This window comes from Muntiacus reevesi, chromosome 9 (assembly GCF_963930625.1).
Source record: "Muntiacus reevesi chromosome 9, mMunRee1.1, whole genome shotgun sequence".
Taxonomy (NCBI): Eukaryota; Metazoa; Chordata; class Mammalia; order Artiodactyla; family Cervidae; genus Muntiacus; species Muntiacus reevesi.
Window position 1 is genome coordinate 2,041,627 of NC_089257.1, and position 27,965 is coordinate 2,069,591.

The window sequence follows — 27,965 nt, forward strand, 5'->3', positions numbered from 1 at the left end:
TGGTACTATTGTCCATTTCATGTGTTTCTCATCAGGGAAAAAACATCAGTGCAAACAAAGGTGGTAGTCTGCACAAGCAACAAAAACCAGCTAGTTCTCTGGGGCTCAGGCCCTGCTCAGGACCACGTCTATGATAGTTTTGTCTTCTTTCTCTTGTATATTACAAAACATTAGAAGCTTGGCTCTTTGCTGTCCCGCTTTTCCTTTATGGTGAGAAATGTCTCAGAGTTGAAATTACCCAATGTCAATCATTAGTGCTAACATACCCCACTTTCCTCTTTGAAGAAGACTTCTTTCAGGAAGGAATCCCGCTTTTTGATGCTTCTCATTTGAAAGTAAAATGTCTCCTTTGAAAGTCTCTTCTCTGGCATCCTTCCCTTCTTCCCACGAAGTTTCCCAAAGGACCTTTCAAAATGCTTTAGCATCATTGCTTTCGCTCTTGGGTGCCCTCAAAAGTGCTTTGGGGTACTACACTTAATTAAATTATGTGGCCATCAGTGAAACTTTGGTTTTCTGTCGAGCTTTTTATCACAGAAACTTGGTTAAGTTGAGTTGTATAGCATAACTTCACATTTTTAATATGATTTTAGATCTATGCTGTATTAGTTTCCTATTATTGTTGTAACAAGTTACCACACGTTTAGTGACTGATGATGCAGTGACATGATCTACCATATGATCCATCAATCCCACCCCTGGACACATACATATCCAGAGAAAACAATAATTCAAAAATATACACGCACCCCACTGTTCATCGCAGCGCTATTTACAATAGCCGGGACATGGAAGCAACCTAGACGCCCATCAGCAGAGGAATGGATGAAGAAGATGTGGTAAAAATGTACGATGGTGCATTTCTCAGCCATGAAAATAAAAACAGTGCCATTGGAAACGAACGGGCTGGACCGAAGGTTGTCACGCTGACTGAAGCACGTCAGACACAGAACAACAAGCATCAGGTGATACCACCGATATGTGAGATCTTAGGAGGGGATACGGATGAACTTATCTAGCAAACAAACAGAGTCGCAGATACAGAGAGCAAACGTACAGTTACCGGGGATATAAGGAAGGAGGACGATAAACTGGAGGACTGGGATTGACGTGTACACACTACTGTGTATGAAATAGATGACTAGTAAGGCCCTGCTGTAGAGCACAGAGAACGCTATGTGATACCTTGTGATGATCTGCGTGGGGACAGAATCTAAGGACAATGGCTGCATGTGAACACATAACACATTCACCTTGCTTACCCCTGAAGCTAACACAGAACTGTAATCATGGAAATCAACTACACTTCAATAAAATCTATCTAAAAAATTTAGTGACTTAAAGCAACAATTATTGCCTTATATTTCTGGGAGTCAGAAATGGAAAATGGGTCTTGAAAGTGAAAGTGTGAAAACATTAGTCGCTCAGTCGTGTCCAACTCTTTGTGACCCCATGGACTGTGACTCTCTAGGTGCCTCTGTCCATAGCATTCTACAGGCCAGAATGCTGGAGTGGGTGGCTATTCCTTCTCCAGGGGATGTTCCTGACCCAGGGATCAAACCCACATCTCCTTCATTGCAGGAGGACTCTTTGTTTTCTGAGCCACCAGGGAAGCCCTAAATGGGTTATGGCATAAAAATAAAAGTGTTGGCAAAGCCAATTTCTGGAGTCTTTAGGGGAGAATCTATATCCTTGCCTTTTGAGCCTGAAGAAGTTTTCCACATCCCTAGGCGTGTGATCCTACATCACTCTACCTTTTCTCCCCACTTCCATCATCTTTACATAGCCTTCCTTATGTATTCTAACCTCCTTCTGTGTCCCTCTTACAAGCACCTTGTCACTGCCCTTGCAGGCTACTTGGTCCTGTCCAAGAAGTCCATAAGACATTTGGTCCATGCCAAATGCTGGGAGAAATATCAACAACCTCAGATATGTAGATGACACCACCCTTACAGCAGAAAGTGAAGAAGAACTAAAGAACCTCTTGATGAAAGTGAAAGAGGGGAGTGAAAAAGTTGGCTTAAAGCTCAACATTCAGAAAACTAAAATCATGGCATCTGGTCCCATCACTTCATGGCAAATAGATGGGGAAACAGTGGCTGACTTTATTTTTGGGGGCTCCAAAATCACTGCAGATGATGACTGCAGCCATGAAATTAAAAGAAGCTTACTCCTTGGGAAAAAGGTTATGACCAACCTAGACATTATATTAAAAAGCAGAGACATTACTTTGTCAACAAAGGTCCATCTCATCAAGGCTATGGTTTTTCCAGTGGTCATGTATGGATGTGAGAGTTGGACGGTGAAGAAAGCTGAGTGCAGAAGAATTGATGCTTTTGAACTGTGGTGTTGGAGAAGACTCTTGAGAGTCCCTTGGACTGCAAGGAGATCCAACCAGTCTATCCTAAAGGAGATCGGTCCTGGGTGTTCATTGGAAGGACTGATGCTAAAGCTGAAACTCCAATACTTTGGCCACTTCATGCGAAGAGCTGATTCATTGGAAAAGACCCTGATGCTGGGAAAGGTTGAAGGAGGGAGGAGAAGGGGACAACAGAGGATGCGATGGTTGGATGGCATCACTAACTCAATGGACATGAGTTTGAGCAAACTCTGGGAGTTGGTGATGAACAGAGAAGCCTGGCATGCTGCAGACACGACTGAACTGAACTGCAGATCAGGGAAGATGGAAGAAGACTTGAGGAGCTGTGGGGACTGCAGACACATTTGTTCTCTCCAGGCAGCAGCAGCGGCGGCGGCGAGTCTTCAAAGACTACTGATACACTTGAGACAGACAAAAGCGGTGCGTGGCCAGTGGGCGCGCAGGCCCAGTGCTAGCCAGGTCAGCAGTATCGCTGTTTGCAGAACATAAGCATGCAGCGTGAGGCTGTGAGACAGTGGGGCAGGAGGGCCCGACTGAATCCTTGTTGTCAGTTCATTTCTCCACAACGTTCTGTCTTTAGTTAATGTTATCCCATTTCACATGGAATGCAAAGACAATTCCATTTGCTCCCCTTTGTGCTATTGTTACAGTGCCATCTTCTGCATTTACTGTAACTCTGGTATACAGTTATTATGTTCTTATTGTTTCGCCTCTAAGTTGTGTCCGACCTTTCGGTGACCCTGTGAATTGTAGCCTGCCAGGCTTTTCTGCCCATGTGACTCTCCAGGCAAGAACACTGGAGGGGGTTGCCATTTCCTACTCCCAGGGCTCTTCCCGACTCAGGGATCAACCCTCTGTCTTCTGCTTTGGCAGGTGGATTATTTTACCTCTGAGTCATGAGGGTAGCCCGATACAGTTACTATACTTGAATTTAAAATAGTCAATTGTTTGTAAAGAATTTAAGAAAAGAAAGAAACATAGCTTTAAACCACTTATATTGTTAATAGTCTCTCTAGCTGCAGTTCCAAAATATCACTGAATTTAATTTCCTTTTGGTTTACAGACTAATTTTTTCTTTTAGGGCAGATATGCCTTGTTTATCTGAAACTTTTTTTTTCTTGTGTTTTGCAAAGATATTTTGTTTGATGTGAAATTTCAGGCTTTCAGCATTTTTAAAATGTCATTCTATTGTCATGGGGAAGAACCTTTGTATTCTACTGCAAGTTAATCACTAAAGGGAGGTTGCCTATAAGCTTGAATTATACATAATGGCCCATCTCTGGGAACTCAGCCTCCCAGGTAGGGAGTGCTAAACTAAAATACCTTTGTTTAGCTCACAGGAAACATCCCTGACCAGGCCCTCCTGTGAGTGGCTGCAGGAAGGAAGAAATGAACACATCCCTTCTAAGTCTGTTCTGAACCAGGAAATGTTTGACTTGACTCCCTTCCCTTTTAGTATAAAAACACCCTCTTAACTCAGGAAAGATGATTCTTTGGGGCCTGAGTTCACCATCTTTTTGGTTTGCTGGCTTTCTCTGAATAAAGTCATTCTTTCTTGCTGATTTGTTGGCATCCCATGCTAGTGAAGGAGGAAACAGAAGGCTCCATCATGACAGCAGGACACCATCTAGGGCCGGACTGTGGACTTTGAGTTTTAGGCCCAGTATCTATAGAAACGACATACCACCTGGAAAGCCAGGTGCCCGAAGGAAGACTCGACACTCCGTGGCCTAAAAGAATACCCTAATTATATGTGTAACTGGAGAGAATCATACATTCTATCATGCTTCTTGGGGTATGACCACAGCCCTATTGGTAACTGTCCATTGTTAACTCCCTAGGCTTAAGGTATACGAATTAACCAAAGGGTTAACTTTGATTGTATCTTTTCCTTTGTTCAGACTAGTTTCAGGGAAGTTGGGGAGGTGGGTTTGGGCATGCACACTTAGGGGAGATAAGGTTTTCACAAAAACTGGTTGGGTCCTTGGTGAAGAGGAGACCCTGTCTTGGGCTGGCGGGTGAAATAAACTTCACTCCACAATCTGCATTGTCCTTCTGAGTGAGTTTGTTTCCCGGAACGTGTGGCTATAACGCAGCAAGCAGCGCAAGCTTGGACTAGGCAACGATTTCGGGGAGCCACCGGGGCCTTGCTGCCTGTGGCCAGATGCCCCGGTCCCGTTGCCACTGGGAGGTTTCTGGGTGAGGCCCTGTTGTAGCCACGGGTTCCGGGAAACAGACTCACCAGGAAGGACAATGCAGATCGTGGAGCGCAGTTTATTTCACCAGCAGGCCCAAGGCAGAGTCTCCTCTTCACCAAGGACCCTGACCAGTTTTTGTGAAAACCTTATATACCCCAAGTGTACATGCTCAAACCCACCTCCCGAAATTCCCTGAAACTAGTCTGGACAAGGTAAAAGAGATACAAGCAAAGTTAACCCATGATTCATGTGTCACAAGGCTAGATAAACAGTGGATATTTATCAATAAGCCTGTGGTCATATCCCGATAAACATAATGGAATATACCACTTTGTTCTGTTACAGAGATAATTTGCATATTCTTTTAGGCAACCGAGCTTCCAAGTCCAAGTCCAGAGGCTCTTTTACCCGGGGTCCGGTTTTCGTTGGTATGCCGTTTCTATAGACACCGGGCACAGAGCTCAGAGTCCACTGGGACGGTGGCCAAGCGTGTAGGCGATGTTCGCAGCCTGGCCTGAGACGGAGGCCAGCTCTGTGCGTGTCCGCCTTCCAGCCTGGCCGCTGCGGATGCCACTCACCGCTTCAGAATTCCCCACGGTGGCACAGGCTGTCCAGCGCTTGGCAGTTGGAGGAAGGAACCGAGACTGGGGAGAGGACACACTCCCTACAGTGGGGTGGGTTGCTCCAGTGTTTGCACCCAGAAACTTTCTTTCCTCTCCGTTCGGGGCTTTTCTCCAGAATTCGAGGAGGGGTACCCTGGTGGAAGAGGAAAGCGTTGTTGAACCTTTACCCACTTTGTGGACCAGTTCTCTGCTTTCTTTCTGAGGCTAGCATTTGTCTGCCATTTGTGTTTGTCTCCCTTGAATTTGTCTTTGAAAGTGGGGAATGTTTCACTGGCCCTAAAGAGGAGCCCCCCAGGCACACGTTGGGTGGGCGAGCTAATGACAGCCGCGGGCCCCTGACTGAGCATGATGTCTGATTGTAACAGGTGAGGCCACATACCCGGGAGCATCGGCTCGCGGGCTGTCAGGAGGGCTTGTCACGGGACCTGCGTGCCAAGTCCTGTCCACCTCGCGGGGTTACCTGCGGAGTTTGTGCTCTCCCCTGCTGTCGGTGCTTGTAAAGCCACAAGACCAAACCCGAAGGTCTGTCTAGGATTTTCTGCTTGTCCTTTAGGGGGGTTTGTCTCTTTTTGTTTGGTACCGTTTCTCCAGGGCTTCTTGGGTGGCCCAGTGGTGAAGAATCCGGCTGCCAATGCAGGAGAGGCAGGTTCGGTCTCTGGGTTGGGAAGATGCCCTGGAGGAGGACGTGGCAACCCCTCCAATATTCTTGCCCCTGGAGAATCCCATGGACAGAGGAGCCTGGCCTGCTGTATAGTCCATGGGGTTGCAGGAGAGTCAGACACGACTTAATGACTAAACAACAGCAATGTGTTCTCCATTTACAGCCAAATCAATTTTGTGATGTTCAGAACTTTTACTGATGTCAAATGAAGGAAAGGTACAGTGGGGGAAATGCTCTTCTTGTCCAAGAGTGGGAAATTCCCAGGGAAAAGAGAAAGGTTCCATTTGGTTCTTAAAATCACCAAGAGCCCCATCCTCGAATTCCACCTGACTGCTTGGTGTCAAAGCAGAAGTGTATCCCGTTAATGGTTAGAAACGACCAACGGCTGTTTACGGTTTGACAGACTCCCCCCCGCCCATGGCTCTTCTGTGAAGACTCAAGGAGGAGTAATGAACCCCTTTCTGTGCAAGCATGTGGGCTGTGGCGTCAGGGAAAGTAAGACAATGAAGGAAATGAGAGTGCGGACACGGTGCTTCCAACCTCAGCTCCTCTGGTTGAACTCGATGTCTCAGCCGCGCCTGCTGCTCTGCTAACACATGCACCCCTCCCACCAGCTTTCCTGCCTATCCTGCCCCAACTCCTGACACCAGGGCTCAGGGCTTCCCCTCCTAACAGGGATCCCTTAGGAAACCCGACGTTAGTTTCTGGGCACAGAGGCTTGGTGTGGTATTGCATCTGAGACCCAACAGGGCAGCCAGTTTGGGCCAAGAGCCACGCCTAGGGCGGGACTCTCCTGGCTGTTATCTCAAGCGTGCCTGTCAGTCACTTCAGTCGTGTCTGACGCTTTGCAGCCCCGTGGACTAGAGCCCACCAGGCTTCTCCGTCCATGGGATTCTTCAGGCAAGAGTACTGGAGTGGGTGCCATTTCCTCCTCCAGGGGCTCTTATCTCATCAGTTCAGTCGCTCAGTCATGTCCAACTCTTTGCAACCCCAGGAACCGCAGCATGGCAGGCTTTCCTATCCATCACCAACTCCCGGACTTTACTCAAACTCACGTCCATTGAGTCGGTGATGCCATCCAACCATCTCATCCTCTGTCGTCCCCTTCTCCTCCCACCTTCAATCTTTCCCAGCATCAGAGTCTTTCCCAGTGAGTCAGTTCTTGGCTTCAGGTGGCCAAAGTATTGGAGCTTCAGCTTCAGCATCAGCCCTTACAGTGAATATTCAGGATTGATTTCCTTTAGGATGGACTGGTTGGATCTCCTTGTAGCCCAAGGGACTCTCAAGAGTCTCCTCCAACACCACAGTTCAAAAGCATCAATTCTTCGGTGCTCAACTTTCTTTATAGTCCAACTCTCACATCTGTACATGACTACGGGAAAAACCATATCTTTGACTAGACAGACCTTTGTCAGTAAAGTAATGTCTCTGGTTTCTAATATGCTGTCTAGGTTGGTCATAGCTTTTCTTCCAAGGAGTAAGCGTCTTTTAATTTCATGGCTGCAGTCACCATCTGCAGTGATTTTGGAGCCCAAGAAAATAAAGTCTGTCACTGTTTCCACTATCTCCCTATCTATTTCCCATGAAATGATGGGACCAGATGCCATGATCTTAGTTTTCTGAATGTTGATTTTTAAACCAACTTTTTCACTCTCTAATTTCACTTTCAACATGGTGGAGAGCTCTGAGAAAATGTGGTCCCCTGGAGAAGGCAATGGCAAACCACTTCAGTATTCTTGCTTGAGAGCCCCACGAATGTCATACAGGAGGCTGAATGCAAACGACCAGCCTGCTGGGTTTCCAGGGCATCTTTAAGGGCTGAGATCACAGCAGTCCTTATAGGGAGGATCCTCCACACCTCAGGCACACTTGGCCGTAGCCACAGCTGAACCACCCTGGGGCCTGAGGACGGAAGGCTGCCCTCGTTGGAGCACCACATATTAGTGCGTTGGGGCAGGGCTTTGAGAAGGGAACTCACAGCTGAAGAGTTTGAACAATATTCAAGAAGGTCAGCACAACAAATGAAGACCCCTCTGAAGCTTTAGGAAGGATTTATCAAGACCACGGGGCTTCCCTGGTGGCTCAGCCAGTAAAGAAGCTGCCTGCCCATGCAGGAGACGCAGGTTTGATCCCTGGGCCAGGAAGATCCCCTGGAGAAAGAAATGGCAACCCACTCCAGCATCCTTGCCTGGAGACGCTCAGGGACAGAGGAGCCTGGCAGGCTGTAGTCCCGTGTCATAAAGAGTCAGTCAGGCCTGGGTGACTAACACACACAGCTGCCCTACTATCGCAGATCCTGAAGCCCCTGGAGATTTTAGAATGGTAAATGTGACCTTTTTTTTGAGCAAAGTACCTCGATCAGGAGAAAGTTGCAAAGATCAGGTGTTACATTTAGAATGAACACTTCTCAGTTGGTTGGTGTTGCCTATAAAGTGTTCAACAGGGAACAACAGAAGAAAGATGCAAGAAATGCCGCTTTCCTGGGGGCAGCTTTGAATATCCGAAAGGCAAGTGACCTGGAGACAGGTCAGGCACTCCTGAGGAAGGAATAAGGCACTTACAGCAAGAAACACAAGATGAAGAGGTGATTGCCCTAGGCCAAAACATAAGAAAAATGATAACAGTAGACAGCCTCTCATATGGTGGAGATAATCACGGGGATGAAGGGCAAGGCCCGGGGCTCATTTGGACTTGAGGTGCCTAATTCCCCACAGGACCCCAGGATAAAACGGTGCAGAATGAGCTGATGAACTTTCTGGTGATACACCTCGTCCTGAAGTTTTTCACCAAGACAGCTTGGCGTCAGAGTCACACCAGAGCAGGTTTTGAGCCTACAGTTGGCACTCATGAAAACCCCTAAAAGGAGACCACCGCTTCACCGACCACCCTCCCTCCCTGGTCTGTGAAAAGATAGCCACTAATATTTGTGGACATTTTTTTCAGTGTGGGTGAAAGCGTATATCACTTGGTCAGAAAGTCTCTGAAGAGGGTGCCTGGGTCTTGAACAGACTGAAAGCTGAACACAAGCATATATCGCCATTGATATCTGCATGTGGACGTTTGAGACCAGCAACTGCCATCACTGCCGCCCCAGGACACAGAGACCTTATCAGACACGTGGCCGTGGGCATCTGAGACCGATGCTGCTGGCCTGACTGCTATTGCAGCTGCTGAACGTGAAGGAGGTGTCTCCAGGAAGGGGCAGACCCTCGGGCATGCCCTTCCTTCTAGCTTCCACTCCGCCTGACTAGCTGCTGCACTTAATGACAGATCCCTCTGAGCCACCTTACAGCCAGGAGAGACCAGGAGGTCGCTAAGAAATTCAGCTCCTGCGTTAAGAAAATTGACTCCAGCCCTGACACAGTAGCATCCGTGAAATTTCTGGCTAGAACAGCGACAGCGTGATGGAGCCAAGCACAAGCATGCCTTATTTCAAGGCTTGGAAAGTCATCCCTAGAGAAGGTAACGCCAGTGGGACAAAGCGCTAAAGGGTTTTATCAGATTCAAACAGCAGTAGATAGAGAAGGAAAGAGGATTTTTACTGCTGACTGAAGATTCTAAGTTGGCTCATTGGAAAAGATCCTGATGCTGGAAAAGATTGAGGGCGGGAGGAGAAGGGGACGACAGAGGATGAGATGGCTGGACGGCATCACCGACTCGATGGCATGGGTTTGGGTGGACTCCAGGTGTTGGTGATGGACAGGGAGGCCTGGCGTGCTTCGGTCCATGGGGTCCCAAACAGTCAGACACGGCTGAGCGATTGAACTGAGCTGAAGATTCTAAGAAACATTCATCGCCCCATTTGGCAGGAAATAGCCAGAGTGGTCTTAAGCCTTTTCCCCACAAATTTGTGGAATGAACACTTACAGTGGAGAAACCTACCAGGGAAGAACCTTTGTATTCTATTACAAATTAATCACTAAAGCAGTTCTACCTTTAAGCTTAAATTGTATCTCTGGGAATGAGAGATGGGGCATTATGTATAACTTGCATAATACCCTATTATCTCTGCCTCCCAGATAATGAGCTGCTAGCTAAAAGACTTTTGTTAAGCTCACAGGAAGCATCCTGACCAGACCCACCTGTGAATGACTGTAGCAAGGAGGAAATGAACACATCCCATCCAGAGGCTGACCCAAACTAGGAAATGTTTGATTTTAATCCCTCCCCTTTAAGTCGAGAAGAAGCCTGAATTCTAACTCAGCCACGATGGTTCTTTGGGACGCAAGCCAACTGTCATTTTGGCCTGCTGGCCTTCTGAACAGTCACTGTTCCTTGCCAGGACTGTTGTCTCTTGATTTCCTAGTCTCCCGAGCTGCAAGCAGGTAAGACTGAATCAGTGACTCTACTGTCTGCAGACCTTGTGTACCTTCTGAACATCAGCCACTGTTTGTACCTCTATTCCCTTATGTGTCATGCCTGCCTTTTCTGTGGCTTCCTTGAAGGTTATCTTTTTATCTGGGATTTTCAGTTAAATTTAATTATGATATGTCTGGGGGTGGTCCTCCTTCTGTTTATTCCAGTTGAGGTTTACAAACTTATTCTAAAGGTGGGATGGGGGTACTTTCTAGGCCCTTTAGTCTTTCCAAGTAAGTAATTTCTTATGTTTAAAAAAAGAGCTCTGCTTCTCTACATGAGTTCTAACAGTGCCTGTCTCCTGCTTTTGCGGCAGGTATTCATGAAAAGGGAGGGGATGCGGCAGGCAGGCGTTGCCTGTAGAGATCCTGCCTGCCTCCGGGATCTCAGAGTTCAGAGTTGCTGAGCGCTGGAAGGACTGAAGGACGTCTGGGATCAGAAAGCAGCTCAGACCTCTAGAAAAGCGAGCCTCAGGGGTCTGTCTGCCAAGCACAGGGCCTGGGGGAGGGACTCCCCACGCCCAGCCCTGGAAGAGCAGCCTGCTCCGTGGGTTCAGGCAGGACTCTCAGCTCGGCAGGTTGGGGCTCACATTTACGCACACCTCCAAGACCACGGGAGCCAGAGGAGAGCTGTCATCGTCTGGGATGCCCTTCTGCCTGTTGTCTCTGGGGGGGATCTCGGCAGACTCAGTGGGAAGACAGTGTCACAGGTGAGAACCACGGAGGATCGCTGCCCTGAGACGCCGCAGCCCCGGCTCCTCACTGAAGCAAACGAAGCAAGATGCTGCTGCTGGATGTGGGTGAGAGTGTCTGAGCCCCTCAGTGCTGAGAGTTATGCCGGGCGGAGAGGAAGTGGCTCCCTTGGAGAAATCTGCGTCAGGCATGCAGTGTGTGCGGGTACTGTCCTGATTCTGTAAGAAGGTCTCCCTGGGGAAGGACAGGCTTCTGTTCTGAATTGACACATAAATGTGGAGTGATTTGGGAGCTTCCTGTTAATGGATGAGGTGCCAGAAAAGGTAACAGCTTCTAGGAAGAAGTATGCGGCTTTGGGTGATGTTTATGTAACAGTTTGTAGACATGCCGGGCAAACATGATCTTATTCAATTCCCTAGTAGTGTTGTATGGTAGTCAGACTTTTTTTCCGCCGTGGATAAGCGATGGCCAGGGAAATTGAGTGCCCTTCTTAAAGTTTCCAGAAGACAAGGTAGATTGTAGTCAACAGACTCCAATCCAGATGGGATTAATATTAATTTAAAACCATAAAAAAGAAATGTAATTTTTAAAATCTCAGTTATAATGCTCGTATATAATTTGGTGTTTCCTTCTAAATTTTCATTGTCTGTGATTTATGTAATATGCACACAAAAAGGCCTCTAGGATTTTTGCAGTGTCATGTCCATCCTTTTCATGTTCATCTTTAAGACTCTCATGTGGCAACATATAACCTTCATGTTAAAATGGGTTTTAGAGAACAGCGTCGAAACATGTATATTATCTATGGTGAAACAGATCGCCAGCCCAGGTTGGATGCATGAGACAAGTGCTCAGGGCTGGTGCGCTGGGAAGACCCAGAGGGATGGGATGGGGAGGGAGGTGGGAGTAGGGATCGGGATGGGGAACACATGTAAATCCATGGCTGATTCATGTCAATGTATGATAAAACCCACTCAGTATTGTAAAGTAAATAGCCTCCAACTAATAAAAATAAATGAAAAAATAAAAAAGTAAAAAGTAAATAAAGAGTAGGACCACAGCCGAGGGCGGGGGGCAGGGGGGATGGCCTCTATGTGCTACAAAAAAAGACTGGCCAAAGAGGCCGTCTGATCGCCAGCTATAAGAGGCTCGAAAAATGACTCTGATAGGGCTATAAACCTGTGGCAGAGGCAGTCTGTGTCCATGCACGCAAAAAGAAAATAAATAAAATAAAAAAATAAATAAAATGGGTTTTAGAGTAGTAAAATAGTAATAGATCATGTTTACATGAATTATATTTATAGGGAGACACTGAGATTGTGTCCAGTACATCCCTGTGAGTTAATATTGTATTGCTTTCAACCTTTTTCAGAGTATTTTTCTTCACTTGAACAGTTTTCTTTGGATAAATTCCCAGTACTGGAATGGATTTGTCAAACATCTCAAACTGTGCTTCACTGGACTTTGGCTGTTATCAAGGCTGGCAACCCCCTAAAATGAGCCTCCTCAGTTTTAGTCAACTGCATTTATTGGACGTTATATTTGTGTTCAATCTGTGTGTGTGTGTGTACATATATGCAAGCACAGAAAGCTTTCCCAAATGTACTTGTCAGAACGTTAATATTCTATCCCCAGTAATCTGGCATCACGTTCAGCTTATTTATTCTCATGCAATCTTTTTGTGAAATGCTCCTCGCTGATGTCTGAATGGGCTTCCCAGGTGGCACTAACGGTAAAGGGCCCGCCTGCCGATGCAGAGACGTAAGAGACAGGAGCTCGATCCCCAGGTCAGGAAGATCCCCTGGGGGAGGGCCTGGCCACCCACTCCAGGATTCCTGCCTGGAGAATCCCATGGACAGAGGGGCCTGGCGGGCTGCAGTCGCAAGAGTCAGACACAGCTGAAGTAACTTAGCATGCAGGCGATGTCTGATTAATGTTTAGAAATGATACACTTCTACTGTCTTGATATTTTCCAAGACATGGCACAGGTACTTCTCTTCTGGTCTGAGTCTTTTTTTCAAAGAAACATCTGGTAGGAATGCCCAAGCCCAGAATGTAGCTGGTCTTCTGCCGACACCTGTTGAATGAAAGAATGAGTCTTTTCCTTTGCTAAGCAGAGTGACTAAAGAGATGGCTATGTTTATGCAAGAATGTCACATATGGAATCAATAAACTTTGAGTTCCTCCTGCGTACCTGAGGTCTTATTACATTAACACAGGCACAATTAACATTGTAGAACATTGATAACAATAGAGTCAATTATTTAGGGCCTTGCCCAGAGGACTGATAATCTAGAAGGCAAACTGTAATTTGCTGTAACAAGTTTTGACTGAAATGTGTCCATAATCTGTGGGGAGTACAGAAAAGAGAGTGATCTGTTCTGTTTGGATTGAGGAACTAAAGGGTGTCAATACAGAGAAAAGGGAACTTTGAGGAAGACTTTGAAATGGGAACAAAAGCTGGGTTTTGAAGGTCTTCTGGAATTAGGGCCTAAACCAAATGAAGACAGGCCAGAGCTGTTAAATCAGATCCTGAGGTAAAGAAATATTCTGTGGCCCTGTGTGGGAAAGCAGGACAGCAGAGGGGCCCAGCACACCTCACAGTAAAGAGAACACATGTTTACAGGACTTGGGTGACTCCTACCAGCCTCAGTGGCTGCCCACAGCAGCTACAATCAAGATACAAAGAACACCCCAAAAAGTTAACCTAGAATGAATTAAAGGCTTAAATGCACTAGGACCTGAAATCATAAATCTCCTAGAAGAGAACATGGGGGGACGACCTTGAGCGTGGCCTTGGCAATGGAATTTTTGGATATGACAGCAAAAGCTCAAGTATTGAAAGCAGAAAATAAACACGTGGGACTATATAAAACTAAAAAGTTTCTGCACAGCAAAAGAATCAACACGATGAACAATCTATGGAATGGGAGAAAACATTTGCACACCACTAAGGGGTTACTATTCCCCCGTCCCAGGTGACAGACAGGCTGAAGGCAGACCCAGGGCAGAGAGAAGCACTTGCCAGCCCAGCTACGACCTTACGTCTTCAGTTTTGGGCCACGGCCAACTTTGTGCAACCTGCCCGCTCCTCTGTCCGTGGGGTTTTCCTGCAGAAATACTGGAGTGGGTTGCTATTTCCTCCTCCAAGGGATCTTCCTGACCCAGGGATTGAACCAATGTCTCCTGAGTCTCCTACATTGGGAGGCAGATTCTTTATCACGGAGCCACCTGGGCATCCCTGAGGTCAGCTGCAGAATGCCCGCTGCTTTAATTCTGCTCTCCGGGTTTTCCACTGGGAAAGACAGGAGGCGGGAGGAGAAGGGGGCAGCAGAGGATGAGATGGTGGGGTGGCATCACCGACTCGATGGGCATGAGTTTGAGCAAACTCCGGGTGATAGTGAAGGACAGGGAAGCCTGGCGTGCTGCCGTCCATGGGTCACAGGGTCAGAAAGGACTGAGCGACTGAACGACCGCTACCAGATTTTCCATGGGAATCTCTCCGTGCTGTCTGCTTAGCTGCTCAGGCATGTCCGACCCTGTGTGACCCCATGGCTGTCGCCCGCCGGGCCCCTCTGTCTACGGGGATTCTCCAGGTGAGAATGCCGGAGTGGATTGCCATGCCTCCCTCCAGGGGATCTTCCCGACCCAGGGATCGAACTGAGGTCTCCCGCATGGCAGGTGGATTCTTTACCAGCTGAGCCACAAGGGCTGCCCAAGAACACTGGAGCGGGTAGCCTCTCCCTTCTCCAGGGGATCTTCCCAGCCCAGGAATCGAGCTGAGCTCTCCTGCATGGCAGGCGGATTCTTTATCAGCTGAGCTACCAGGGAATCTCTGTGGTCCACCCTAAGTGGAAACATAAAGGGAAGGGAATTCTGGGAAATGTAGTTCAGCCTAGCTGAACTCATTTGTTGAATACAGTTAAGTTCTCAATAAATGTTAAAACTTAATGAGTGATTGAATAAGCAAATGACTGCATGGATGACTAAATCAGTACTTAGGTTTCCCGGCTAGTCACACAAGTCTATTTCAATTATGATGAAACTATAGCAAAATACCCTTAAATAAAAATCAAAGCCAGACTTTGGTAAGGAGAGACTTTATTTGAAAGGATTATTTCCAGAGGGAAAAGGAGTGCTGAAATAGGAAGAGGGTATTATTTCATCAGAAGAACTCTCAGACGGTAAGATCTACAAACATCGGAAAGGTGAGGCAGAAGAGGGTTATTTTATGGAAAGGAGTCGGCAGGGTGTCACGGAGGATCGTTCTGAACGCCGGTGTCGGCTTGGGCTGAGAGTGGATCGCAGTGCGGAGGACTGTGTGCAGCAGAGAAGACGATTAATGCTCTGTCAAGCCAACAGCCCTGCTAAGCCGTTAGAACACGCTGTGGCCGGTGCTCAGTGGGGATAAGCCGTCCGCCTAAGCGTGTCGGAAGGGAGAGCAAACAGCTAGAACGAATCCAGTTCTCACACCCTTTCAGTGGGGTGTTTGCCTGTTTGTCTGAGGTTCTTTACGTTGACTTGTATGAGCTGTTGAAGATGGGGAGTTTGAGGGATTAGTACCTGGCCTTGTCACAGATGACGTCAGGGTCGCGGTGAGGCTTAAGCCCAATGGGAGAAGGGCAGTTCCTTGCAGGAAGACCCTCAGAAACATGAAGGCAGTGGAGGCGGTTTTGTTTTGTTTTGTTTTTTAACTGTTGCTGTTTCCCAGGAGACAGGGCCGTGGGCGTCTCTGCGCGTCTTCCAGCACTTCTCATTCCTTGCTTGCTGATCCTCTCTTTAGATTAAGGGACCTGCCGAGATGCTCCAGTTACAAGGCCCCCACCTGCTGAAGATGTTAGAGAAGTCCTTGCGGACGAGTCTCCCTGAGTCCTTAAAGGTGAGAGTGGAACGTCCTTAAGGGGACCAGGGCCAGGAGCAGCTTAAGGAGAGGCAGGAAAGGGAACGAGGCCTCCCTGAGCGCCTACTCCGTGCGAGCTCACTCACCCGGCGCTCGTTGGTTCACCCCCCCTGTCTGCAGAAGCACGGAGGAAGGGGGGTCAGGGAGATGACCTGCCCAAGGTCGTCATGCCAGCAGGGAGTGGCGACGCTGTGGCTGGAGCCCTTCCCTTCTTTGCCGTGTGACGATGCCAAAGCGTCCCTCGCGCCCCTTCAACTCATGTTATGTAACTCTGGAAGGTTCTTTTTCCCCAGAATTGGCAAAGCCAATGTTTATTCTTATCAATCAATCAAGTGCCTGATGAAAAGCTATCGATTCTGGTTCTTCTTTGTAATTAATAATGGGTCAAATTCTGTTTTTGTCAACCCCCAAGGATTAGGTTTAACTTCGAGTGAGACAGAAATTATGTTTAAGGAATGATCTATGCACAACAGACATGTAGATCATCACATGCGCCATAGGGAAGCGGAGTGTTTTTTCTTGCAATAATATATATTACAAAGGGAGGAGGCCTTTCCTAGAGATAAGGAGTGCCCCTGCATTATGATGAGGGAATCAATGCACCAAGAAGATACTAGAAAGCCTGAAATGTATACACCCATCAACAGAGGCTCACAGTACATGAGACAAAAACTGGTAAAACTGAAAGAAGAAATAGGGAAGCACGCAGGTATAAAGAGCCCAACACTCCTCCCGCAGTAATCTGTAGGAGAGGCAGAAAACCTACACACACATTTATGAGCTTACTGTGTATGAAATGAACCAACTAGAATAAATCGAGATTCACAGAATGCTTCCCACAGCCATGGCAGGGTACATAATATTTTCAAGTGCACATGGAATGTTTAGCAAAATAGACCATATTTTTAAAATTTTTAGAAGAATTGAAATATAGCAAGTATGCTCTTGAACAATACAGACTTAAACTAAAAAAAAAAAAAAACCCAAAACCCTGAAAGGTATCTGGAAAATACCTGAATTTCTAAAAGTATGCAACACAGTTCTAAATAAGTCAGCTTAAAATTGCAAGGAGAATTAGAAAGCATTTTAGTTGTATGAAAATAAAAATACAATGTATGAAAAGCTTTGGGATGCAACTAAAGCAGTTGATAACAGAGAAGCAGATAGCATTAAGTGCTTAAACTGAAAAGGATAACAGTCTAGGGGCTTCTCTGGCAGTCCAGTGGTTAAGACTTGGCACTTCCAGTGAAAACAATTTTCAATACTATGAACTTTTTGAAGTCCATAAATTTCACATTTTATATTCTGTGAAAAGCATGACTCACCAAAGGTCACTGAAGAAGAAATATGCAACCTAAATTGCCCTGTATCTATTGGAGAAACTGATTTTGTAGTTTGAAACCTTCCAACAAAGAAAATTCCATGCTCAGATATTGTCAGTGGCAATTTCTATCTCACACATAAGGAAGAAATAATATCACTTCCACATAAACCCTTGCAGAATGGAGCAGAGGAGAAAACACTTCCCAAATCATTCTATGAGTCCAGAATTAACCTGATACTGAAAAGAACACTACAGAACAATATTCTTTGTGGACAGAGATATCCATTAACAAAATAATATCAAGACAAATCCGTCAACATATCAAAAGGGTAATACATCATAACCAAGGTAAGTTCATCTTGGAAAGGCAAGGCAGATTCAGCATCCAGAAGTCAATCAGTGCAGTTCACTGCTATCAACAGACTGAAGAAAAGCCGTGGATCCTCTCTCAATAGATGCAGAAAAATGTTTGACAGAATGTAATGTTTCTGATAAAGATAAAACTATCAGCAGACTAGAAATAGGAGGGCATTTCTTCAACCTGATGACAAGTGTACTGGAATAATCTATACCTAAGATTCCCACCACTCCTGGTGGGAATGGTACTAGATATCCTAGCCAACACAACAAGATAAGAAAAAGAAATAAGAAAAATTCATATTGGAAAAAAATAAAATAGTGTTTATTCACAGATGGTATAATTGTCTAATGAGAAAAATCTTTAGGAATCTACCAAAAAGAAACACAGATTCCCAAAGCTCCTAGATGTATAACTAAGTTTAGCCAAGGCTTTAGGGTGAATATACGAAATACAAAAATTGTTTTTCTGTGTACTAGCAATGGACAATTTGAATTAAAAACCAATACAATTTATAAGATACACAAAAACAATAGACAACAACAACAAAAGCCTTAAGTATAAACTCTGTTGGCATACAGGGCTGGTCTCTAAAATAAATGCTTTTACTTTTATTGATGAATCACAGCTTCAGACTTCTCAGAGCAGCACGAATATGACGTATAATTTAGTAGAGTTGATTATACTGATCTTGCTGATGGGAAACATGGAAGGAATAGCATCATATCACATCCTTTCTTGGCCAGGGTGGGTGAGGTCGGGGGTGGGGCTCCCGCTGTGACTCAGCTGGCAGAGAATCTGCCTGCCATGCGGGAGACCTGGGTTCAGTCCCTGGGTTGGGCAGATGCCCTGCAGGAGGGAACAGCCACCCTCTCCCGACTTCTGGCCTGGAGAACCCCAAGGACTCTATAGTCCAAGGGTCACAAAGAGTCGGGCGTGACGTGTTCCCTGGTGCCCTGACACGTGGTTAGGGTCTGTGTAGACTGAGCCCCCGGCGCCTGGTGCAGCCCAGGACACACCACACCAAGGCGGAGGGCGGGGAGCTGTTGAGAGGACCACGGTCAGGGGTCAGGCGGCTTCGATCCCACAGATTCGTGGTTGTCTGCGTAACACTGCACGAACCTCAGTGCTCGTGCATGTACAATGAGCAAAACGAGGAAGTAAGTACTCCTGGAAGACAGTCCTCAGCCTTAAACAGGGTTGTGTGTGTGCTAGTGACCCAGTCCTGTCTGACGCTTTGAGACCGTGTGGGCTGTAGCCTGCTAACCTCCGCTGCCCACGGGATTCCGCAGGCAAGAATAACGGAGTGGGTTGCCATTTCCTTCTCCAAGGGATCTTCCCAACCCAGGGATCAAACCCAGGTCTCCCACTTTGCAGACAGATGCTTCACCATCTGAAAGACCAGGGAAGTCCTAAGCAGGGCTATCATTACCTTGCAGAGATGCTTGGAGGATTAAATAAGATATGATAAAGTTAATAGCCAATACTTCTTGGACACTTACTGAGTATCAGGAACCACACCACGTATTGAACATAACCTCAGAAGTATTTTCTCAGAAGGAGGAGAGGGAGGCACTAAATCAGTTAGGTGCCTGAGTTATTTCTATCTTAAGTGTCTACTTTGAAAAATTTTCCAAGTTAGATTGTTTCCTTTTATGCTCTGTGTCTGGGGTTGGAATTGTTTTTTACTTCGTGTGTTAAGAGGATCCCAACTTTTTGGAGATAATTCTTGGCACTGCTAATCTTAGCCCAACTCTACTGTAAGGCAAAATAACTCAGTATGAGATCCTCAGTTTTACTGAGGTTCTTTTCCTCTCTACTCACCTGGTTCTTTGATGACATAGCTTTTTTCCCATAAGCAGAAATCTAGGATATTTGTAAAATTTATTCTTGTTACAAATGTATGACCTAAAACTCAGTGACTACTTGCTAATAAGTCTCAGATGAGAGAAAAATTTGTGTGTTGCAGCCTGAGTGACTGCCCATCTATTTCCCAAGCAGAGGAAACCAAGTAGATTCACCTCACATGTTGATTTCAGTCCCTTCACTATGTAGTGGCTACCTGAGTCACTATGTTCTGCTTAAATGACACTGTCATGCACACAGAAATGTGTGTATAAATGCCACTGGTTCCAAATGTCACGTTGAAAAACGTATATTTTGTTTTCCTTAAAACTGCATTTAATTTCTATGTTGCGCATCTGCTGATGGCAGAAACTTAATTTATAAAAACTCAGTTGAGTCAAAGTTTCAACATCAAAGTAAGAGTTTGCCTCCTCCTCTCTCCCCTTAGTCTGACATTGACATTTCATGGCAAGAGTAGGGAAGCACAGGGTGAGAGGTGGTCCTTTGTCATTCAAATAGCCGCCTTTCCTTTGGGCACTGGTCTTTGGCATTCTTCCCTGCCATCTGCTAAGGCATCTTGTTTCAATGCATCTAGGTCCTAAGGTCCACCCTTGTGTGGATTGCTGTTTTTCCTCTCCCCAACCACGTGGCTCATTCCCGTTTGGACAATCTCTTTCTCAGCCTCTTCAATGTTTTGAGGGCACCAGTGTTTGAACAAGTGGTTGCAAAGATTTAAAAAATTGCCCAATAAGCAATGCCCTTGGACCTTGGCCACCAAAGCTTGTGTTGTTAACACAATGCTCTGTCTCTACTTTTTACATAGATGGGAATTCATTGAACCTTTATGGAGGGTAATTCGGAAGCATGTGCAAGAAAAATAAAATATTTAAACAACAGTTGATGTTTGACCCAGAAACTCCCCTTGTAGAATTTGTAATATCAGACATATTTACCAAGATTTATGCAAAAGCAATGTTCATTGAAAAATAAACTGTTGAAAATTAGAAAACACTGAGGTGACCAGCAATAAGGCAGAGTAAAACTGAAGTAGTCCTTCCATATAATGGATATTATGCAACCATAAAAAATGATTATATAGATTTGTCTTTATTGATTCAGAAACATGCTCATGGTATAGTGTGTATGTGGATGTGGCGAGGGTGGGAACAGATGTTAAGTTAATATGCATTAGGTAATTAATTTCATGTTTAAAACCTGTGTGTGTGTATTAGTCACTCAGTCGTGTCCGACTCTTTGTGACCTCATGGACTGTAGCCCACCTGGCTTCTCTATCCATGGAATTTTCTGGGCAAGAATACTGGAGTGGGTTGCCATTCCCTTCTCCAAGGGCTCTTCCTGACCCAGGGATCAAACCCGGGTTCTTGCATTGCAGGCAGTTTCTTTACTGACTGAGTCATCAGGGAACCCTGAAGACTATGTGTGTGTGTAAATAAAAGGAGTAAAATGGAAAGATATGACCCTAAATTCTACAATGTGTTAGCAGATGATTTTAACTTATTCATTTTATATATCTGGATTTTAAAATATAATAAAAAAATATTTGATCTTCCCTGGCGGCTCAGACAGTAAAGAATATGCCTTCAAGGCAGGAGACCTGGGTTCGATTCCTGGGTTGGGAAGATCCCCCAAAGAAGAAAATGGCAACCCACTCCAGTATTCTTGCCTGGAGAACTCCACAGACAGAGGAGCCTGGCGGGCTACAGTCCATGAGGTCAGAAACAGTTGGACATGGCTGAGCAACTAACACACACACACAACATAATATTCTCACTGTTTTACCCAAAGTCTATTTCCATTTGGAGCAAAAAGGTAAAACCTGAAGACCGTGAAGACCAAAATAAAGGCCCTTTTAGGTACTTAACCTGATTTCATAGAAATAAACCTTGTCCTGATCAAACAAGGTGCTTCACAATCCCTTCCTGATAAGCTGCCCCTCTCACTTTCTCGGGACACTGCAGGTTTATGGGACCGTCTTCCACATGAACCAGGGAAACCCATTTGGTCTAAAGGCCCTGGTGGACAACTGGCCTGATTTTAAGACAGTGGTTATCCGCCCTCAGGAGCAGGTAAGGGGCCAGGGGTAGAATGAATGTGCATCTGTGTTTGTTTTGGCTATGTGTCTGGCAATGTGGTAGACCCTGGGGATACAGAAACGAAATGCAGTGAGAGTGAACAGGTCCCTGTGCTCAAGAACTTAGAGTCTGGAGGGAAACTGACAAGCAAAACAAATACAACAAGGTGTGAAAATATACTGTAAATATTTGAGATACAGGAGTAGCACTGGCCAAGAGATGATGAGACGATTGATGTCAGGATGCAGGGCAAGGACCAGAGAGCTTTCATGGAAGACATTTTGCCAAAAGTGAATTTTGAAGAATAATAGGTTTTTGACAGGTTGACAAGAACAGAGGTTGTGTTCTAAGCCTAGAAAGGAACATCCCAGCATGTGTGAAGGTAAATATAATAACCTTGTGTGAGAAGCCGCTTCAGTTGTGTCCAACTCTTTGCGACCCCACGGACTGCAGCCCACCAGGCTCCTCTGGCCATGAGATTCTCCAGGCAAGAACACTGGAGTGGGTTGCCATTTCCTTCTCCGATGATAATGTTAAGGAAATAAAAAGAACAAATTATGATGCTTGTATTTGGGGATATATTTTCAGTACTAGACTTTTAAAAATCACTCAAACTAAGTTGCTAATCTGTTTCAAATATAAATATGTTATAAGCATATTGAAAATAAAGTATAAAAATTCCCACATGCAAAAATATGTAACTGTATAGTATCATTTGATGAATTATTTGAAAGTAAAATTTAAATGTGTAGTGAATTTTTTTAAAAATACCAAATTAAACAGAATACAAAAGTAAAGATACTTGAACTATTGAAATTGAAAAAGAATAACATTCACTTTTTTATGCAGTCTTTAGAAACAAATTGCTGGTGCTATGATGGGGAGGGCATTTCTGGTCAACGATTTCCAGCTATTCTGCCCTTGTTGGGTAGATTTCTCTGATTTCTTCTCTCAGCTTCAAAATAGTCTCGTTTTTTATTTGTTAATTTTGAGACAATGTTTTTGAGCAAATTTTGTGTTTCAGCTTTGTTGGGAAAATGAATTATTTTTTAAACAGTGCATTGCAGTTTACATTTTAAAGGCATCCTGGGTCTTCATTCTGTACAGCTTTATGACATGTGAGAATTCTAATGCAAGGTTACCTGTGCCTATTTCAATATTGTCCTCATAATGCATTTGTTCCAAGGCTTTGAAACAGAGTAACTTTTACTCTTGCAACAGAAGCTTGTCTTTAACAAAAATTCATTCTTTCTCCTGAGGATTGTAGAATCCCTGAAGAATGCACTCTAAACTGGTAAGTGTTTGGTTGATTTGAAATTGTCATGCAACATAAAAATACCTTCATCGAGTTTTTGTTACTTGTAAGTGGAATCATTCATTAAATACCTGATTTAGTTGTATGGTGAAAATCATTCAGGAATGATGATAGCACACCAAGAAAAATAGCAATATTTAGTTTGTAAAATAGCACTGTATAATGAAATACCAAACAAGTATTCCAATCACTGGATATGAACAATTTGATTTATTTATATTACCCAAACAGGAGATGGCAGATGACTTTGATCACTACACCAACACCTACCAAATCTTTTCTAAGGATCTTAAGAACTGTGAGGAGTCCCTTACCACATCAGATGTCATCAACTGGAAACAACATTTGCAGATCCAAAGTACGTAAGGGATCTGGGATCTGTCCACTGCAGGGACTGCTCATATCTATACCTGGAGCGTCACTTTATCCTGAGTACAATCCCCTATGGTCAGTATTTCCTACTAGACCCCAGACACTCAGCTTGATGGTCACTCCTGTGTCGGCTAACACCATCTCTTCAGTGGAGTTGAATTCAAGCGTTGCAGACTGTAGGGTTCTTTCAACAACATGTGAGTAATGTAAGTTCTTGTTAGACGAGGATTCCTGATGTGTTTTGCAGACATACTGAAGATCCCTTAGGGTGATTGGGTGTGAGAGCAGAGCCCCCTGACCTTGTCGCTTGTTGTTTAGTTGCTAAGCCGTGTCCAGCTCTGCAACCTCAGGGACTGCAGCCCGCCAGGCTCCTCTGTCCATGAGATTTTCCAGGCCAGAATACTGGAGTGGGTTGCATTTCTTTCTCCAGGGGACCCTCCCGACCCAGGGATCGAACCTGAGGCTCTTGTGTCTCCTGCACTGGCGGGTGGATTCTTTGCCACTGAGCCACAACTGGAATGATAAGCTCTTGTGCCATGGACATGTCCCCAGTCACAGGAACACCTGTCACTGCTGGAATCAGACTCCCTTGGGTGACATCCCTGTTCTGCCTACTGCTTGCTTTGTGATCTTCAGCAAGTGGTGTAACGTATCTATCATTCAGTTCCCTCACATATAAAGAATGAAGATAATAGAAGTACCTAAAATTGTGGCTGGGCTTCCCAGGGGGCACAGTGGTAAAGAATCCGCCTGCCCATGCAGGGGATGTGGGTTCGATCCCTGGGTCGGGAAGAGCCCCTGGAGGAGGAAATGGCAACCCACTCCAGTATTCTTGCCTGGAGAATCCCATGGACAGAGGAGGCTGGCAGGCTGTGGTCCGTGTGGTTGCAAAGAGTTGGACATGACTGAGCATGCGTGCAATACATATGGTTAATGTAAGGATTAAATGCGGTATTAGACCAATACCAGGGCATGTCATCCGTACACAAGCAAGATTGGCTACTATTTCTTTTTTTATTTATTTTCTGTGCTGGGTCTTTGCTGCCATGGGCCTTCTCTAGTTGCAGCAAGTAGGGACTGCTGTCCGTTGCACTGTGCGTGCTTCTCATTGCCGTGGCTCCTCTTGTTGTGGACCACAAGCTCCAAGAGAGCGGGCTTTGTTGCTCCGAGGCACATGGGATCTGCCCGGATCAGGGATCGAACCCATGTCCTCTGCAGTGGCAGGCGAATTCTTAACCACTGGACCACCAAGGAAGCCCAAGTTTGGCTATGATTTTTTAAATACCACGTGTGCTTGATTCCACAGTATTTCTAGTCTTATCTCTGTATTGGGTAAGAGCAAACAGCTTTACGCAGTGATGTGGCCACAGTTCACAGTCACTTGCAACACCAGAAGCAAAGTTGCTGACTTTAAATCCTGGACGTGTCTGTTGGGAAGCTTCCTGAAGCATCCATCTACAAGGGCAGTCACTCCTCTCCTAACTTTACCCCTCTCTAGGTTCACAGTCCAGCCTGAATGGGGTGATACAGAATATTGCAGTCGCTAAATTTGTTAAGGTCGAGCACACACAGTGCATTCTCTACGTGATGCCTGAGACAGCGAGGAAACTGCTTCCTTCCCTGCCAGAGACAAAGAACTTACCTGTTGGGTATGGTGCACCCAAAGCCATGTGAGTTTGAAAAAAGATGCTCTTTCACTGTTGCAGTAGCCTCCCAAGCTCTATCCCTACATTCACTCTTGGCTCCCCGCAATCCATTTCCAGAACGATGCTTTCAGCATGTAATGTGGATTACGTCCATTCACCTGCCAGAAGCCACTGAGGTGGCTCAGTTTGCTGTTCTTGTTCAGTCCCTAAGTCGTGTCTGACTTCTCGACACTCCACAGACTACAGCACGCCAGGCTTCCCTGCCCTTCACCATCTCCAGGAGTTTGCCCAAACTCATGTCCATTGAGTTGGTGATGCTATCCAAACATTTCATCTTCTGCCGTCCCCTTCTCCTCCTGCCCTCAATCTTTCCCAACATCAGGGTCTTTTCAAATGAGTCAGTTCTTCGCATCAGGTGGCCAAAGTATTGGAGTTTCAGCTTCAGCATCAGTCCTTCCAATGAACACCCAGGACTGATCTCTTTTAGGATGGACTGGTTGGATCTCCTTGCAGTCCTAGGGACTCTCAAGTCTTTTCCAACATCACAGTTCAAAAGCATCAATTCTTCGGCACTCAGCTTTCTTCACCGTCCAACTCTCACATCCATACATGACCACTGGAAAAACCATAGCCTTAACTAGATGGACCTTTGTGAGGAAAGTGGTATCTCTGTTTTTTAATATACTGTTTGGGTTTGTCATAGCTTTTCCTCCAATGAGAAAGAATTTTTTTTTTTCTTGGTGACTGCAGTTACCGTTTATAGTAATTTTGGAGCCCAAGAAAATAAAATCAAAGTCAAAGTCCTTTATTGACTTCCAAGGTCCAAAAGACCTGGAACGCATCACCTCTTGGACTTTATCCCGTCGCTCTTGCTTACTCCTACCAGCAGCTCTGACCCTCTTTATGCAACTTGATCTCACACACCCACACATGGCTTTGGGCCATTGCATTTGCCCTTTGTCTTGCCACAATGTCCTTCCCTCTGATCCTCATATACTTGTCTCTTTAATGTCACGCATACTCTCAAATGCTGTTTCTTCAGAGATGCCCAGTCATATGGTCCTCTGTGTGTTGAAATGGCTGGAAAGGCTTCATTCGCAGTATCATACATTACTTCCCATGGAGTTCTCCAGGCAAGGCTATAGAGTGGGCTGCCGGGTCCTTCTCCAGTGGACCTGTTTTCTCAGAACGCTTCACTATGGCCCGTCCGTGTTGGCTGGCTCTACACAGCATGGCTCATAGGTTCATTGGGTTACATAAGCCCCTTCGCCACGACAAGGCTGTGATTCATGACGGGGTGTGGGGGCGGCAGAGGATGAGATGGTTAGACAGCATCACTGACTTAATGGGCATGAATTTGAGCGAAATCCAGGAGCAGTGGAGGACGGAGGAGCCTGGCGTGTTCCAGTCCATGGAGGCACTAAGGCATGTACGTGACTTAGCGACTGGGCAAGAATCCCGTTACCCCTGGACACACCTCCACAGCCACAGTCTCGCTGGATTCTGCTGTCACCCCGGAGGTAGACAAGATAGGAGATCTTATCCTTTTTTTCCTGACAGAAACAGGCTCGGATGATGACATATAGCTTGTTCCGGTCACGTGGATAGTTAAAGGTGTGATGGGATGAGTACAGATCCCCTCGTTCCCCACCAGGAGACCCCTCCCAAACCCCTGTACAGCCTGAAGACGCTCCAGGTTCAGTGTTCTGTGCCTCGGGGGCTGTCTGCACTCCACGCCACTTCCCCTCTCTGGACTCCAGCTCCCATGGTGGCCAGGGCCCTCTGACACCAGCGGTCTATGATTGCATGATTCCTAAGCTCTGCTTTTACCCAGATACTAGCATGGGCTTTCGGGCACTTGTCTATTTTCCGTTTGCCTATTTTTCTTATCGCTAAAATGGGGTGTTATCAATTCCCTCATTAAATGCTGAGTCACTGCTTTGCCGACAGCAACCATACTTAACTTTTAGGTACTTCTTACTGCAGGTAGGCACAAGTCCTGGGTGCTTGTGGTGTAATTGCTCTTACATCAGGTTTTGAGGAAGGTACAATTAATAGACTCACTTTATAAAGGAAGGAGGCAGAGAGACATTTGTTGCCTGGTTAAAATCACACGCTTTTGAATTATGAATCTGGGCAGCCTCATTGCAGAATCTGTGCCTTTGCCTGCGCTCTCAAATGCATCATCTGAAGACAATTTGGGGGCAAAAAAATATATAACACTTCGCAGTATGTGTGACTTATGAGGGTTTTTTTTTTCCTTCTTCTCAATAGTAATGAGGAGATGTTTAAGCTCTCATCCATGGATCCTACACATGCCACTTTGGTGAATAAATTCTGGCATTTTGGTGGCAATAAGAGGAGCCAGAGATTCATCGAGCGCTGTATCCGGGCCTTCCCCACCTTCTGCCTGCTGGGGCCGGAGGGGACCCCTGCGTCCTGGTCCCTGATGGACCAGACGGGAGAGATCCGGATGGGGGCCACCCTGCCCCAGTACCGGGGCCTCGGGCTCGTCTCCCACATGCTGGCTGTCCACACCCGGGCTCTGGACCAGCTCGGCGTCCCCGCGTATAACCACACAGACAAAGCCAACAAAATCGTACGGAGAATCAGTGAGAACCTGCGTCACATCGCCATCCCCCGTGGTTGGAACCAGTGGAACTGCGTGCCCCTGTGAAGGGGCCCTCACGCGAGGCTGTGCTGGGCGGGCTGGACACATGGCCAGAGAGGCAGAGGGCTGGGCGGGGAGGAAGACAGACTCATCCTCAGCGGGGAGGCAGCGTGGGCTGTTTGGGGCTGGGCAAGCGGTGAGCGACCCGCAGAACCCCAGAGTCCCTGCCCACTGCTCACCCGCGGACGTCCCTTCGGGTCCCGCAGACCTCCCTATTTCCCCCACATTCCAGCCCTGGCAACCTCCACTCCACTCTGTGCTTCTACGCGTTCAACTTTTTTCTTTTTAAGACCCCATGTAGTAAGAGGGAGGCGACCTGTGTATAATTATGGCTGATTTCTGCCATTGTATGGCAGAAACCCACACAACGTCGGAAGGCAATTTTCCTCCAATTAAGAAATAAATTTAAAAAGTAAAGTTAATGCTTTGAAGAAACGTTAAAAAAACATCTAAGTGAGGTCATCTGGCAGCATTCCTGTTTCTGTCTGGTTTATTTCACAGGCTCGTAAGTCTCTTGTGACACATATGGCCAGT

The 27,965-nt window shown here is 46.0% G+C and overlaps 1 protein-coding gene across 2 annotated transcripts; it reads left to right on the forward strand.

Moving 5' to 3' along the window:
• Positions 1-10,636: 10,636 nt before the first annotated feature.
• On the forward strand, positions 10,637-27,884 carry LOC136174317 (glycine N-phenylacetyltransferase). Of its 2 annotated transcripts, none has more exons than XM_065944388.1 (6): positions 10,637-11,014; positions 15,691-15,786; positions 21,314-21,421; positions 22,974-23,100; positions 24,613-24,784; positions 27,035-27,884. In XM_065944388.1, exons 1-6 carry the CDS (start codon positions 11,009-11,011, stop codon positions 27,435-27,437), a joined length of 912 nt encoding a protein of 303 aa, XP_065800460.1. In that variant the 5' UTR covers positions 10,637-11,008; the 3' UTR covers positions 27,438-27,884. The 2 variants fall into 2 exon arrangements, with proteins under 2 accessions (XP_065800460.1, XP_065800459.1); XM_065944387.1 differs by having other exon boundaries at positions 10,637-10,924; positions 27,035-27,882.
• Positions 27,885-27,965: the final 81 nt, after the last annotated feature.

What these genes read in the sequence shown, in the direction of transcription:
- LOC136174317 (XM_065944388.1), top strand. An exon ending in TTATCCGCCCTCAGGAGCAG is followed by an intron (nt 21,422 to 22,973) that starts GTAAGGGGCCAG and finishes TTACCCAAACAG; the next exon opens with GAGATGGCAGATGACTTTGA. An exon ending in ACAACATTTGCAGATCCAAA is followed by an intron (nt 23,101 to 24,612) that starts GTACGTAAGGGA and finishes ACCCCTCTCTAG; the next exon opens with GTTCACAGTCCAGCCTGAAT.